Below are 14,144 nucleotides of genomic sequence, written 5' to 3'. Positions count from 1 at the left end.
TCCATTGATTAACACCATTTTATATTTTTTGACACTTAAATGCACTCGCCAGAAGTAAAAAGCTAACGTAAGTAACCTAACGTTGCTTGTTAGCAACCGCACATTTTATGACACATAGAAGATTTTGACAAACACCAGTGGGGCATTTACTGACGTGAAAATCTTACGTACACAATTGATCTTATTTCAGGCAATATTTTTATGATGTTTGAAGCGTAAATGTAAATGCCAGAAGTAAAAAGCTAATGTTGGACTTTATACAAAATAGGGACTATCATCACTTCAAGTCACCACCGCTAAGCTAAAGGCGGCTAATTCAATTCAAATGTATTTATATAGCCCAATATCACAAATCACATTTGTCTCAGAGGTCTTCACAAATCAACAAACATGAATGATAATGTAAAAACAACAAACATATCTGAGAATATAGTAAAATTACTAGATGAATGTGAGAATACCAATGAATGGGTACATAACACAATGACACAAATACAGTTAGAATACAATCATTACAATTCTAATGTTCGTCATGATGACATTTTGTAGTTTCATTTAGTCAACTGCTGTTTTTGTGACTGTTACGTTCCCTATTGGGCTAGGGGAACCAAAGGGAAATAACACGACCAGAGTGGAATTGGTATTAATTATAAGCGTTTATTTAAAAACAGCTGTAAACAAAATGGCAGGCAAGCAGCCTGAAACAAACAAAAGGGCCAAAAGGGCACCGGTTGACAAATAACCAAACAAAAGGAGGACTCTAAGAAAGGAGTCTAAAGACATACAGGGAAAATAAATACTATACTGAATAAAGAACGAAACAAAACCTCACTCTAAAAGTGGTACAACTAACACAGAGAATCTATACAAAAACACAGCTAAACTAAAGGCAACCGTCACGGAATCCTAACTACTCTAAACACTAACTAAGCTACTCTGCACTCTAACTAACCACACAAGTTTAACCCCAGAACAAAGAGCAAGTAGCGAGAGGCATCTGTCCACATACAGAGCCTCCAGAATGATGATTGTCCCCAAGCTTTGTAATAATCTCCAGCAGGTGTGCGACGGCTATGCGCTGCGGTTGGAGTGCGTCGGGCCCGGCGTGCTCCAATCGCAATCTTCAGGGGCGGACCAGGAGATGGGAGCCAATGCCGGGAGGGCAACCGCACAGCTCATTTACATAGAACACACACACAGCTGAAAACACTCAGACGACCAGGAAGGCAGCAGCCGTAACAGTGAAACATAGAAGTTTTAGACATACAGCAGTGGGGTATTTACTGACATATTTTACGTAGTTAAAAAAATCTCCTCAGATTGTGTTAACCACAGACCTTATTTCAGGCATCTAACACTTTAAAAAAAACTATTGACTTTCGAGACCAGAGAACTGAAAGTAATAAAATGACTAATTTCTGCACCATATTGTATGCTAAAAGATACAAATGTTTGTACAAAAGCACAAAGACATGGCATATATACACACTAACACATGTGGCATGCATTAAGTATACAGTACACATATATATATATATATATATATATATATATAATGCACATACATTTATACAGTACATACACTTAACATCCATAACATGCATTATGCGCACATGTTAATGCCATGAAAACATGAGACAGTACACTTAATGCTGGCTTTTATTTTTAAATCCACCAATTAGGGACATTCTGGCCGTCCAACTGAGGTTACCCCGGGCCATCACCACGGCAACTAAGAGAGAGGAGCTGGAGGTCATCTCTGCTATGGGTGCAGGTAGATACATCTTCATCATCAGTGCATTCAAGTTGTTGTTGCTTTAACAAAGAATAGATACAGCAATGAAAGAAACTATCATAAAATGAATCGGATCAAAAAGATGACTCAGCAGACACGTTAAAATAATATATATTAAAGTGAATATGAAAAGTATAAAGCACTAAGACTAGCAATGTTATTTATATAACAAAAGAGAAAACAGTAGGAAAACCGCATGAATATGTCATGAAAACATTTAATGTGTGTTGTATGATCTTCATGGACATAACATTTGCCTAGTTCAGGGGTCGGCAACCCGCGGCTCTCGAGCCGCATGCGGCTCTTTAAGCCCTCCACTCTGGCTCCCTTGAGCTTAGATAAAAATAAGAAGGAAATAAAATAAAAATATTTGTAGGACTATTCATATGTTGTTGCATGGTTGAAAAAACGGTTTTAATTCGGTCAACTAAAATATGCGTCACATCCTGCCAGGGTCCCGCACCAGCGCATTTTCTTACAGGTGTATAACCTGACCCCCGGCTCGATGAGCGAACTATGGATAAATCTAAGAAAATAAAAGTATCGGAGGAACAGAGAGGGTTTAATTCTGCGTGGTTAGAGTTATATGCTTTCACAGCAAACGATGCTGGCTTACCGGATATGTGGAGAGAAGTGGCCAACGGTGCTGCAGCCTTTACGTATCGAGGAACAACACGGGAGAGGAAGACAGCTGACGATCTTCATTCATAATTCTATCACTTAACTCTTTTTAGGGTGCAGCTATATGTTTTATTTATTTCAAAGTGGGCCCATTTTAATTATATTCATTTTCTTCAAATGTGCAGAGGACTCCCCAAGTGCTGTGTTGATTTATTTTAAAGTAGGCCTGTGTATTTTTTTTTAATTCTCCTTATAAGAGTTCTTTGTTTATTATTAGAGGTAAACAGTTTTCTATAATGTAATAAATAACAAATGCAAAAAAACTGTAGTTTTTGTCTATGATGTAACAATATATACAACTTTATAAGCTATCAAGCTATCAAATATGTTTTGCGGCTCCAGACAAAATAGCGCTTTTGGTCCAAAAGGTTGCAGACCCCTGGCCTAGTTGCATCAAAGGAAATCATATTTCCTCATCATTTTTTACCTTTCTAGATATAGATTCTACATTTCAAAATATGCTATTCACTTTCTATCCGAGAATTAAAGTAATAAATGGGGACATGGATGTTTTGACTTCCTACACTTAAAAACGAATGAATAGTGAATAGTGTCAAATGTTTTTATTTTTATTTAGTTGATTTAGTTTAAATAAGCTTATATTTCAAATGTGCCTATTCAAATTCCTTAAATTCAGCATAAATCTGTTAATATAATATAATATTGAATATTTTAAATGGCCTTGCTTTGTACTAAATAAATACTATATGTACTAATATACTATGTACAGGCTTGGGGAGTAACAGATTATATTACATTATGTAATCAGGACACAAAAAATGGTATTCCTTTAAAGTTACATAAAAGAGATGTAATCTGATTACTGGTACAAAAATAACGTTATATTATAGATCACATGGGCACACATTCACGATGTCTTTATAGTGAGTTATGTAGTATGAGTAGCAGTGGGGGTGGCTACTTGGGCTCAAGCCCCGGATGTTTTCTGAAAAGCCCCGAATGTTGAGAAACGTCTCTTCAGTAATGTGCAGTACCGGAGTCCAACAGAGAGGCGGCAGCTGCGGGACAGTAGCCTGCGTAGTGCGTACTAACACCGCTGCGAGGCTCCGGCTAGCACAACCTCCCCCCCAATACTTAGATCAAGTTGGTTACTGATTACAATTTTGTTCAGGTAAGTCATAATAATAATAATAATAATAATAATAATATTCATAATAATAAAAATACACAATCACAAATACAATAGCATTTTCTAAAACAGGAAATTAATAATAGAAAAAAGGAATTCAAAAAGATGAAAAGACCAATTAAATGGCGTTGTTGCTAATTAAAACCCAAAATTAAAAAAATTATGTTTTCAGCTGCCGTTTAAAAATGTCCACGAGGTTGCCTCTGAAATTTTAGGCTGGGTGTTCTAGATTTTGCACGCGTAGTGGATAAATCTGCTTCACCCATTTTATTTTGGGGGACTTTAGGTATATTGTACAGGTATACATGTTTTAAGTAACCCACGCAACCTTGACTACTTATCAGCTTTAACACTGACTGCATGTGTTGCAGATTTCTGGACGTCCGGTCTGAGCCTGCAGGCAGAGAACCAGGAGCAGGTTCTGGATCAGAACCAGAGTAGACCCTACATGTATGTTAACCCGGTCCCTATGGAGGACTCCCCCAGCAAAGACCTGAACACCTCCTCTATCTCCAAACTGGACATCATCGCCAATCATACCCCCACCCCCTCACTGCAGAATGGAGAAGCCCCTCAGAAGATGAGCACAGAGGTCAAAGGGCGGTCCAAAAAGGTGCCCAGTCCGGACATTAAATACAAGCGTCCCCCGCCCCGACCCCCCAGCATGGGCTTAGGGTCGGGGATGGGCCTCCTCTTCTCCTCTCCCCCCTCGCCTCACACTTCTGTAACTGATAGAAAAGAGGAAGGAAAGGGAGGGGCAGGGGAGAGAGAAGAGAGGAAGTTAGTGTCAACATTACTCACTCCGTCCAGGCCTCCGGTCCCCCCGCAGAGCCGAGCCGCTCCCCCACTGCCTCCTGCGCCTCTACGTCGCACCTCCTCCCGGAAAAGCACCGACCAAGAGGTAGGAGAGGGGACAGAGAGAGAGAAGGGACAAAATCCTGCGAAGATAACTGAGAGAGAGGGAGGAGGAGAGGGAAGTAAATCAGGTCAGCCCAGTGAGGGGGGTGAAGAAGAGAGCATGCATCAGGAGGAAGAGGTGGAAAAGGACAATGAGAAGAAGGAGGAAGAGGAGGTGAAAATGGAGGATGATAAACAAAAATCCAGCTCCCTCTGTGCGCTGTTAACCAAGAAGCCCACCCGCCCGGTCCCTCCCCCGAGGAGGAAACCCTCCTCCCAAAACACACCTGTCTGCCCTGCTGCGGGAGGATCAGCCAATCAGGCTGCAGGGATGAGAGGGCCCCCTCCATCCCCAGCACGGAGGCCGGACGTGTCGCTGTACTCGCCACAAGGGGGGGCAGTGCTAGTAACAGACCCTGACTCCCGCTCCACCAGCAGCACAGAGGAAGAAGCAGAGCTGAGCCAGGAACAGGAGCAGAACCAGAAGTAGGTTCTGGATCTGTGGCAGAGGAAAAGTGCTGTGTGCAAATATATGATAGGATGTAAAACCAGGTTTGTAGTTCATCAAACTGCGTAGTATGTGGATTTGAATTAATTTCAGTATGAGAACATTTATTTAATGGGCATATTGACCTAACTGACCCATAATGCATTTTGGCTCTTTAGAAATGCCAAGGCAGACTGTGAGGCAGGTTTCTGTCCAATTTTAGGGCAAAGGTTAATCAATTTCACAGAAAATCAGCTAAAGATTAATTATTCATTAATAGTGTGTTTCCATCCTGCAATTAGCATCAGCAGTTGGTTTATCTTGACTTGGACTCTCATAAATATTGGGGGCAAATTTACTTATCTTTTTTTTAACCGTCGCTAGCTAGTTTGTTAATGAGATATTCTTAGAATAATAGATATGACAAGTGAAATGGTAAAATCAGAGCCTATAAGGCTTGCCTATACTCTGATATCAACCAGGACCAGCTTCCTCACAGTCAGGAAATACTACACAGTAAAATATGTTATCCTGACTAGGGCTTTTTTTACATGACCTGTAACCCCACAAACAAAAAAATGGCAACTACGTTACCCACAATGCAACTCGACCGCTTGGTCAGACATCCCTTACAGTAAGTGTGACTAATATAGCTTCCATAATTCTTAATTAATCTGTAATAATTAATCAAACATGTATTTCTGATTTGTGCATTACAAAGTATTTCACATCGCACATTAGCTTAACAATTGTATTAAAGTAATTATGTTAAGTCTTATACTTTTCAACACATGTTTGAAACCTGCAGTTAAAAAGGTATACAACTTTCTAACTAGCAAACAGTTGAACCAACAAAGAGCAATTCTCGACCTATAATATTTGTAGTAAATGTAGTTTAAATCTGTCCTTGTTCATTCTAAATAAAACCAATAAAAGTCACTGGTGTCTAATAGCAATGTAGCACAGTTTTTCAGTATAAGTATAGAAAAGCATTACTGGAACCCCATTATAAACCAAAAGTTTCGACTACAAGCAAGGGCAGCTATGCTTCGATTAAGCATGCTTAATATCAGAATGTGAAAGGCTGATTTTAGATTATTATCACAGACAAGATTTTTGTACAGAGTTCAAATCATCAAAACGTTTTAAACTATGCTTATAATTTGAAACTTCCCTGCCCAGAAGGTCTCAGACAGTTGAAGACTGGACCTCGAAGCCAATTGGTAACAATGTGTTGGTCAAAGAGGCATGCTCTACAGTTTCTATTTTTGTTTAAAAGACGTACCTTATCATTCTTTCCAGTCGCCCCGCGGAGAGTCGCATCCCCAAGGTAGCAGTGAAGAGAACGCCCACTGTGATGTTGGACAGAGCCCGCTACCGCCTGTCCACGGTCCTCACCGGCCTCATCAGCCACGACCGGCGCCTCACGCAGCGCATCGTGGAGCTGGCCCGGGACCCGCTGAGCTACTTCGGCAACCTGGTGAGTACACAGGAGATCTTTATCTGCTTTTGATTTAGACCTCAACGCCACATATCATCTGGATTAAAAAATGGAATCAAGTATAGCTTTCATACTTTGTATATAGGTGAAAGAGCACCGTGCGTTCACCCTCGAGACCATGTCGAACCACTCCACCTCGACTGAGCTGCTACAGGAGATCCGACAGATGATGACCCAGCTGAAGAGCTACCTGCTGCAGAGCACTGAGCTGCAAGCCATGCTGGAGCCACAACACCAGTATTCAGAAGAAAAACTGGGTAAACTCAAATGACGCTGTTTTTTATTTCATACGTTTTTTTCTTTTTATCAATTGGATTCCTAAAGTAAGGGTTAGGGTTCCGGTCTTGGATTATGCACATTACTCAAGATTTGCCTATTGGTGTATTTTACAACTTTTAGGTCCTAATAATTTAAATATGTTCTATTTAAGTGTTCTTCCTGAGAAGATGATTAACTTTAAAAGACAGATTTTCCCAATGTATGTCTATGGGAACAAGTCTTTTTGGGCCAAATGAAATCACTTAACATTGTAATATCACAGTTAGGCCACTATTTCAATTTAATTTAAAGTCTGTCTCTGTTCCTTGTATGTATCCGTACTCTTTATACATCCTTGCTTTGGCAAAGATGTTCTCCAACTATAGATAGCACATTAGAATTGGCTAACATTACATAAAACGAGGTATGTATACGGATTTAATAAACATGTTAATCATTACGAACGTTCCAACAAAGTCGACATTGGCTTAAAATGTTTACACAATTTGACTAATGTTAACGGCCCATGTTTTCAGAGCTAGTAAAATTGCGAAACTGACACAGACAAAGATCATTTCTGCCTTGTATGTCTGTCTAAAAAATATGATTGTCGTGTGAGAATATTTGGAAGATAAATGGCTAGTGGAAAATAAGTCCAATATCATGGGGACTCTGGGGCAGAGGAGTTGGTCATAATCTCCCGTTGAGTTAAAAGACTCACTACTGATACTGTAGATACAGAACCAAAAGAGGCAGAGCCAGAGCAAAACCAACATGATACAGGGAATCAACTCTCAGTGTGGTGTCTATTTTCTATATTGTGGGATGGCCCTTGCTGCTGCTCTACAGCTTCATTCTCTACACTAAGGGCCAAGTGCTACAGAGACTTACTGTTGTCTTTTGAGGAACAGGTGGTAATACAAGAGAGGACAGGCCAGGGCTAGTCCGTTAGCATGCTAATTTGAGTAGATATATCACAATACATAGACGTGTTTGACATAACATTAACACTGTAACCTCTTTCACATTCTGTTTGGCAATTTAGTTCATGTTTTGATTGTTAAAGTTTCTAATCCTGGACACATTTTACACATTTCACCTTTAAATGCTTATACGAGTCAGATTTTGTGAATCCAAAGTGTTTAGTTTTTGTTACAGTCATTCTCAAAGGAACGGTTTACGTGATGTTGTTCATTTTGCAAAAGGGTACGTTTTATTGATTGCATTGTACATGTGTGTGCCTGTGCAGAGAGCATCGCAGAGGCTGCTTTGTGTAAGAGTGTGCTGAAGCCACTGAGGGAGCACATTTACCAGAGTCTTGAGAAACTGCGCATCAATGACAGCAGCCTGAAACAGCTGGCACAGAACCAGGTAAGACTGGACCGGACAGCTGTGAGAGACGTGTTCATATCAAAAGTAGCAGATGACGCTGATGGTGTGTGTGTGTGTGTGTGTGTTTCAGTCTGTCATTCTAGGCAGCACCACCACAGCTTTAGGAGTAACCACTGCTGTCCCTGAGGCCTCTGCTATGGAGAAGATCAGCATCAAACTGAGCAACCTGCATCTGGAGTATTCACCCCAGAAAAAGATCGAGCTCATGCTGAAGGCATGCAAGATCATCTATGACTCCATGGCTGTCAGCAGTCCAGGTCAGAACCCCAGAAAAACAATTTAACCTATGAACTCCAATTCTCTTTTTTTTTTTTTTATCAAAACCAAACCTCCATTCATGGCAGTACGATTATGGCAATATACATAAAACTAGTTTTTAAGCCTTTGTCAGGCGTCTTTGTTTTATTGGCCCCATAACAAGCATTAGCATTAGCCTTCTTTACACACATGAAAAATGCTCTTTCAATGGCAAGCTAAGGTGAGCTCACAGGCCAATTACATGAGATCAGATATTCCTAATTGGAAAATTGTTTGTTAAATCCAGTTCCGGGAGGCTTTTGGTGGTCTCAGCTCACTCTAGAGAATCTTTAATAATCATCAAAATTCATTGTCCAATTATAGCGTAATTACCAACAGTTTCTTGTCATGTCAACAACACTACACATTGGCACAAAACATGTTTTTAGTGAACATTTTTGTACATCTCCCCACTTTTAATCAAAGAGTTTCCTCCCCGGGGAATACTTTGTCAAAAATATTTATATGTGTGTTTGTGTTTAGGGCGTGCCCATGGCGCTGATGACTTCCTGCCAGTAATGATGTACGTCCTGGCTAGATCCAATCTGCCCAACCTGCAGCTGGATGTAGAATACATGATGGAGCTGATGGACCCTGCCTTAGCACTAGGAGAAGGTACCCAGAAAATACTAACACCCTGATCCCGTATCTGTGTTTGCAACCTTATTGATTGAGTGTGTGTGTGTGTGTGTGTGTGTGTGTGTGTGTGTGTGTGTGTGTGTGTGTGTGTGTGTGTGTGTGTGTGTGTGTGTGTGTGTGTGTGTGTGTGTGTGTGTGTGTGTGTGTGTGTGTGTGTGTGTGTGTGTGTGTGTGTGTGTGTGTGTAGGTTCCTATTATCTGACAACCACCTATGGGGCTCTGGAGCACATTAAGACTTTTGACCAGCAGAGGACAGCAACACGGCAGCTCAGCAGAGAGGTTCAGGACTCCATCCACCGCTGGGAGAGGAGACGCACGCTGAACCAGGAGCGCATGGCCCAGGGATCTGTTCGGGTACAAACACGCACCCACATACCAAGACGACATTATTAACAGTGACACGCTGTGTGATCTGCTAGGGTCAGAGGGACTCACATGCTGTAAGAGACAATAAGGATTGGTATTGCATGATGTACATGTAAAAAAACTAAATTCTACTTGTATTGTGGGAAAAAATGTAAACTAATGGCGCATTCCCACCGCAGGCCTTGCTCGACTTAGTACTGTTTTGTTAGGACTTGTTAGGCCCGTCTCACTTTAATGCTGCGTTTCCATTACAGTTTAGTAGCTGGGGCAGTAACTATAGTAACGCAGTGTAGGCGGAGCCGTGACGTCATCTTCAATGAGCACCCCAGAAAAACAACATCAGCCGTTAGCTGTTAGCCCTCAGAGCTCACAGCTCCTCATATCTGTTCAGAAACTAGACAAAAGTTAAACAAGTAAAAACCACAGACTTTCTGTGTCATGGTGAATACAGTCGCTGGTTTATTTATGTCTGTATAGGCCGTTGTTGTGAGTGTGGACGGTCGGAGCATACTGTACAATGTTAGCTTAGCCGATCTCCATTTAGACAACACACATTTTAAAAGGTTTTTCGCCTGCCGTCTGTCTGCAGACTTGTCAAAGCATTAATTCATGGTTTTTACTAATCGGTATCAGTATGTTCAGTGATGCAAACACAGGTATGGGGAAAAAAGAGAGAACTATTCGAAGCAGGAAGAAAACAACGTAATATACCATCTGACAAAGGCCTGTGCTATAATGCTTAAATTAACTGGCTATTCTTTATAATATACTCAGATGAATAGGAGACAGAGATGTTAAGTTATAAATCAAGGGTTTTTATTATTATTTACAGCAGGGGTGGGGAACCTTTTTCCTTTCAATTTTCACAACATCCTCCGAGGGCCGTACAAATTATTGAACTCAACCTCTGCTTAAAAAAACTAAAATCACAGCCAATTCATTTGGCCTTTCTTCCATGCTGTGCAAAGAAAAAGCAACCTCTTAATCCAGATATCTTACCATGACTCGCGCATGCATGCATGTGCACGGTGTGGCATGACCACCAAAACAGAAAGATATGGACACAAGATGTGTGCAAATGTATTTAGTATCCATGTGAACATGATTTAAGTGGGGGGGACCTAAACTCTTCTAGGGGGGTCCGGTGGCACGCTCCCCCGGTAAGATTTTTTGTTTAAATATTGAAGTTAAAAGCATCAATCTGGTGCACTTTGAGAGCAACATGAGGAGATCTATGGATACATCTCTCAACACCCATTTGAAACAGAACTGTAAGCAGATTTTTCTTTTTGGATATTTTACAAATCACTTATTTTTAACAACTTTTTTGTTACTGTCATATAGTATTTTATACCTGTTTTTCATTTAGTCTCTAATGTCTCATTAATAATTATAATGATCATATCAAGGTGTGCCTTAACCTCACTGAGCTGAGGTTATTTGAGCCTCTCAGGAGAGAGCTCTCTTCCACCTGGTTGTAGAAAAGCTCTTTACATTTGTTAGCATAGCTAGCTAACCAGATGCTAATAACAACAGATCGCCACTGTGCTTACAACTAAAGACACAGCCACGCAAACACTGCAGCATGTGTACGGCTCCTTATGGGTACTGCAATATTTGAAGAGCTGGAGCGGCGTTCCGGTGCTCTCCGTAAGCACTAGTCTACACTCCTTTCAGATGAGACATAACCACGTGAAGACACGTTACGCTCGTGTTGTGTTCTTGGAACCTGTCCTTGGCCAGGAAAAACAGGCACTCGCTTGTTTAATTATTTTGCGATCTAGATTTCTTCTTCTTTTTTGAAGTGAGAAGTTGTCCGGACTGACTAACGGACGGACTGATGGATCCCCCCCCCCCCCCCCAAAACGAAAACTCGTCGGTTCTCCACGAATTACACAAGTCAACCAAAGCAGCGTTAAAAAAGCGGGAGGCGCCGAAAAGCGACTAATTTGCATCACTGTATGTTGTTACTTCGGCATCATTTTGAAACGTGAATTACAATTAAATCAGGGTCAAATATGTTCATCTTGCTGTAGTTGTAGCCCTCTTGCCAGCGATTATCTCTCTCTAGTTTAGCATACAGTACTCAGCCTGGTTGTTGACCCCGATAGAACCACGATTTTGTCGGGCCAGAAAAAAAGGTGAAAAATGTGCCCCGGGCCGGAACTAGGCATAGTGGAAACGCAACCAAAAACGGACCCGGCACGACACGGCACGCTTAAACCGCGCTCCGCGCCATGGTGGAAATGCGCCATAAAATAGCAGAGAAGTATTCAAGATTCAATTCAAGATTCAAAGGTTTTTTTGTCATATAGGCCTACACATAAGCTACAGTGTAGAAATGGCAATGAAATTCTTCTGACCTGAGCTCCTCCAACAATGCAACATAAAACATAAATAAATGTAAAAGTGCAAAAAGTCTACATACATGTAAATAGAATATGTTATGTACAAGAACAGAATATGAAATTAAATAATGTACTTTATTTAAATACGGTTTATTGCAGTACGTATCATAATATTCAGTGAGTATTCACACAGATCATAATAGAGAAACCAGCTAAGATGTGTCCATCCATTGGTCTTTGAGTAACTTTGTGCTTTATTGTTGTTCAGGACTTCCTGACAGTGTCTTGTCCAGAGTTTGGAATCAACCTAAAAACTCTGGGGGTCCTGCCCACCACCACGATGGAGCAGCTGGCTGAGCAGTGTGCCGCACGCTTTGAACAAGGTACTGTATGTCTGATAGGTACTGTCACATGCTACTGTTGGCACTGGCTTTTCATTTGTTTCATTCACCACAATTCAGAGTCTGACCTAAAAGGGCCATTCCAGCAGTTTGATTATGCTAAAGTTGGGGGACTTGCAAGAGAAAGATTTTCTAAAAAGGATTTTTAACGCTGATACAGCAGAGAATTAGATAGCCTGACTGGTAGTCCCTAGTAGGGCTTATAACTACACCTCCAATAATGCAATAACTACCTTTACCCTGTGGTAATTTCTCCATCTACAATTCCTTACAAAAAAAAAAAGAAGTAACTTCCTGTCTTTGTTGTTAAGCAGATAACTCAGATTGTTAGATAACTGCTAATATTACTGGAAACTTAAAGGTATCCTATTATACTATTTTTAGGCATATTATAGGTCTCAGATATATAAAACATGTCTATGAAGTGTTTTGCTCAAAATACTAAACATATCACCCATTCCAGCCTCATACCCCTCTATTTGAGCCCTCTTAGAGAAGTGCTGATTCTGGGTCCCTAGCTTTAAAAAAAGACACTTTGTGAGTCTCCTGACACCAGGGACACATATTTATGTAAAAAATACATCAAAAAGGGCATTTATAGGTGACCTTTAAAAGAAAAAATAAATGTTGTTTACATTTCGGGGTTGACTTCATGCTTCCTTGTCCCTGTCGCCCAGACTCCTACATCCTCAGTGTTTATGTGGATGGTGTTCACCGGCCCATGGCCCCTACAGAGCTGGCCCTCATTGTTAAGAGCAGTTCCAAGCCTGGAGCTTACTGCTTCGTCTATCACCATGCCGACCAGCCCATCAGCCCGCCCCCCCGCAGCTGCCCGGCTGACGCACCTCCAGCTCCACCAGCTTTAACAGCTCCGCCAGCTTTAACAGCTCTACCAGCTCCATCAGCCCCAACAGCTGTACCAGCACCACGCACTCGACCCGCACCACCTGTTTTACCAGCACCACCCGTTTTACCAGCGCCACCCGTTTTACCAGCACCACCCGTTTTAACAGCGCCACCCGTTTTAACAGCGCCACCCGTTTTAACAGCGCCACCCATTCTACCAGCAACATCTGTTCTTCCAGCTCCATCTGCTCCACCTGTTTTACCAGCACCACCGGCTCCACCATCTCCATCCGCTCCACCTGCAGAAAGCTTCTCCCCAGATGAGTCTGCTGATGTGGACTTGGTGGAGCAGGAGGTGGAGGAGGAGAGTTTGATCAGCTTGTAGCTACTCCAGCATCACAGTGGCAGATGTTGTATTGCTATGGTAACTACATCACCATGGTGACAGCATTGCTGTGGTTACTGAATCCACCAACAAATATTTCAGACACTGATTCTGCAGGTCAACATGGGGTCTGGAACCCTAGGGACTGCAGGTTTATAGAATGTAAAAATACATATTATTGGAACATGCACGTATATGATCATGTTTATACTGTTTATATTACGTTCTGCTTTGTGATGCTTGAGACTTTCTACATACTTTGAGTCAAATGTATTAATTAATCTTTCCTCTCTTTATTAAAGTCCAGATCATTCAGACCCATTGACATTATTCTGTGACAAAAAGCAGTCAAAGCACTTAAAAGGGTACAAGGACTTTTCAGAATTACAAGCACAGGTATATATTAGCAGCAGCCATAAGCAAATTTACATTTTTTATACAAGCTTATACTGATTGTCTTGTGAATAAACTTGCTTTTTCAATTTTCCAATGCTCTTTCAGGTTTACATTTTTAATGTTTACACAGTATATAAACGGTTATAACGCCATTACTTATTATGTATAAACTAGGGCCGGGACTCGATTAAAAAAATGTATCTAATTAATTACAGGCTTTGTAATTAATTAATCGCAATTAATCGCATTTTTAATCACATATAAATATTTGACCTGAGAACAGTGAGAAGCAATTTCACATGGAT

At 41.0% G+C, this 14,144-nt stretch overlaps 1 protein-coding gene across 1 annotated transcript in view; it reads left to right on the top strand.

Annotated features, from left to right (window-relative positions):
- rin3 (Ras and Rab interactor 3) overlaps positions 1-13,933 on the top strand; it is a 21,972-nt gene extending 8,039 nt beyond the window's left edge. The window contains exons 2-11 of the mRNA XM_079691724.1: positions 1,683-1,774; positions 3,998-5,009; positions 6,313-6,490; positions 6,597-6,768; positions 8,019-8,140; positions 8,232-8,418; positions 8,942-9,073; positions 9,285-9,451; positions 12,080-12,194; positions 12,890-13,933. Of these exons, the coding sequence (XP_079547850.1) occupies positions 1,765-1,774; positions 3,998-5,009; positions 6,313-6,490; positions 6,597-6,768; positions 8,019-8,140; positions 8,232-8,418; positions 8,942-9,073; positions 9,285-9,451; positions 12,080-12,194; positions 12,890-13,443 (2,649 nt within the window). The 5' untranslated portion in view covers positions 1,683-1,764 and the 3' untranslated portion in view covers positions 13,444-13,933. The remainder of the gene's footprint in view (positions 1-1,682; positions 1,775-3,997; positions 5,010-6,312; positions 6,491-6,596; positions 6,769-8,018; positions 8,141-8,231; positions 8,419-8,941; positions 9,074-9,284; positions 9,452-12,079; positions 12,195-12,889) is intronic.
- The last annotated feature ends 211 nt before the right edge of the window (positions 13,934-14,144 follow it).

The sequence above is a fragment of the Notothenia rossii genome (genome assembly GCF_949606895.1).
Source record: "Notothenia rossii genome assembly, chromosome: 7".
Lineage (NCBI taxonomy): Eukaryota > Metazoa > Chordata > Actinopteri > Perciformes > Nototheniidae > Notothenia > Notothenia rossii.
This window is presented reverse-complemented; position numbering and strand designations above follow the sequence as displayed.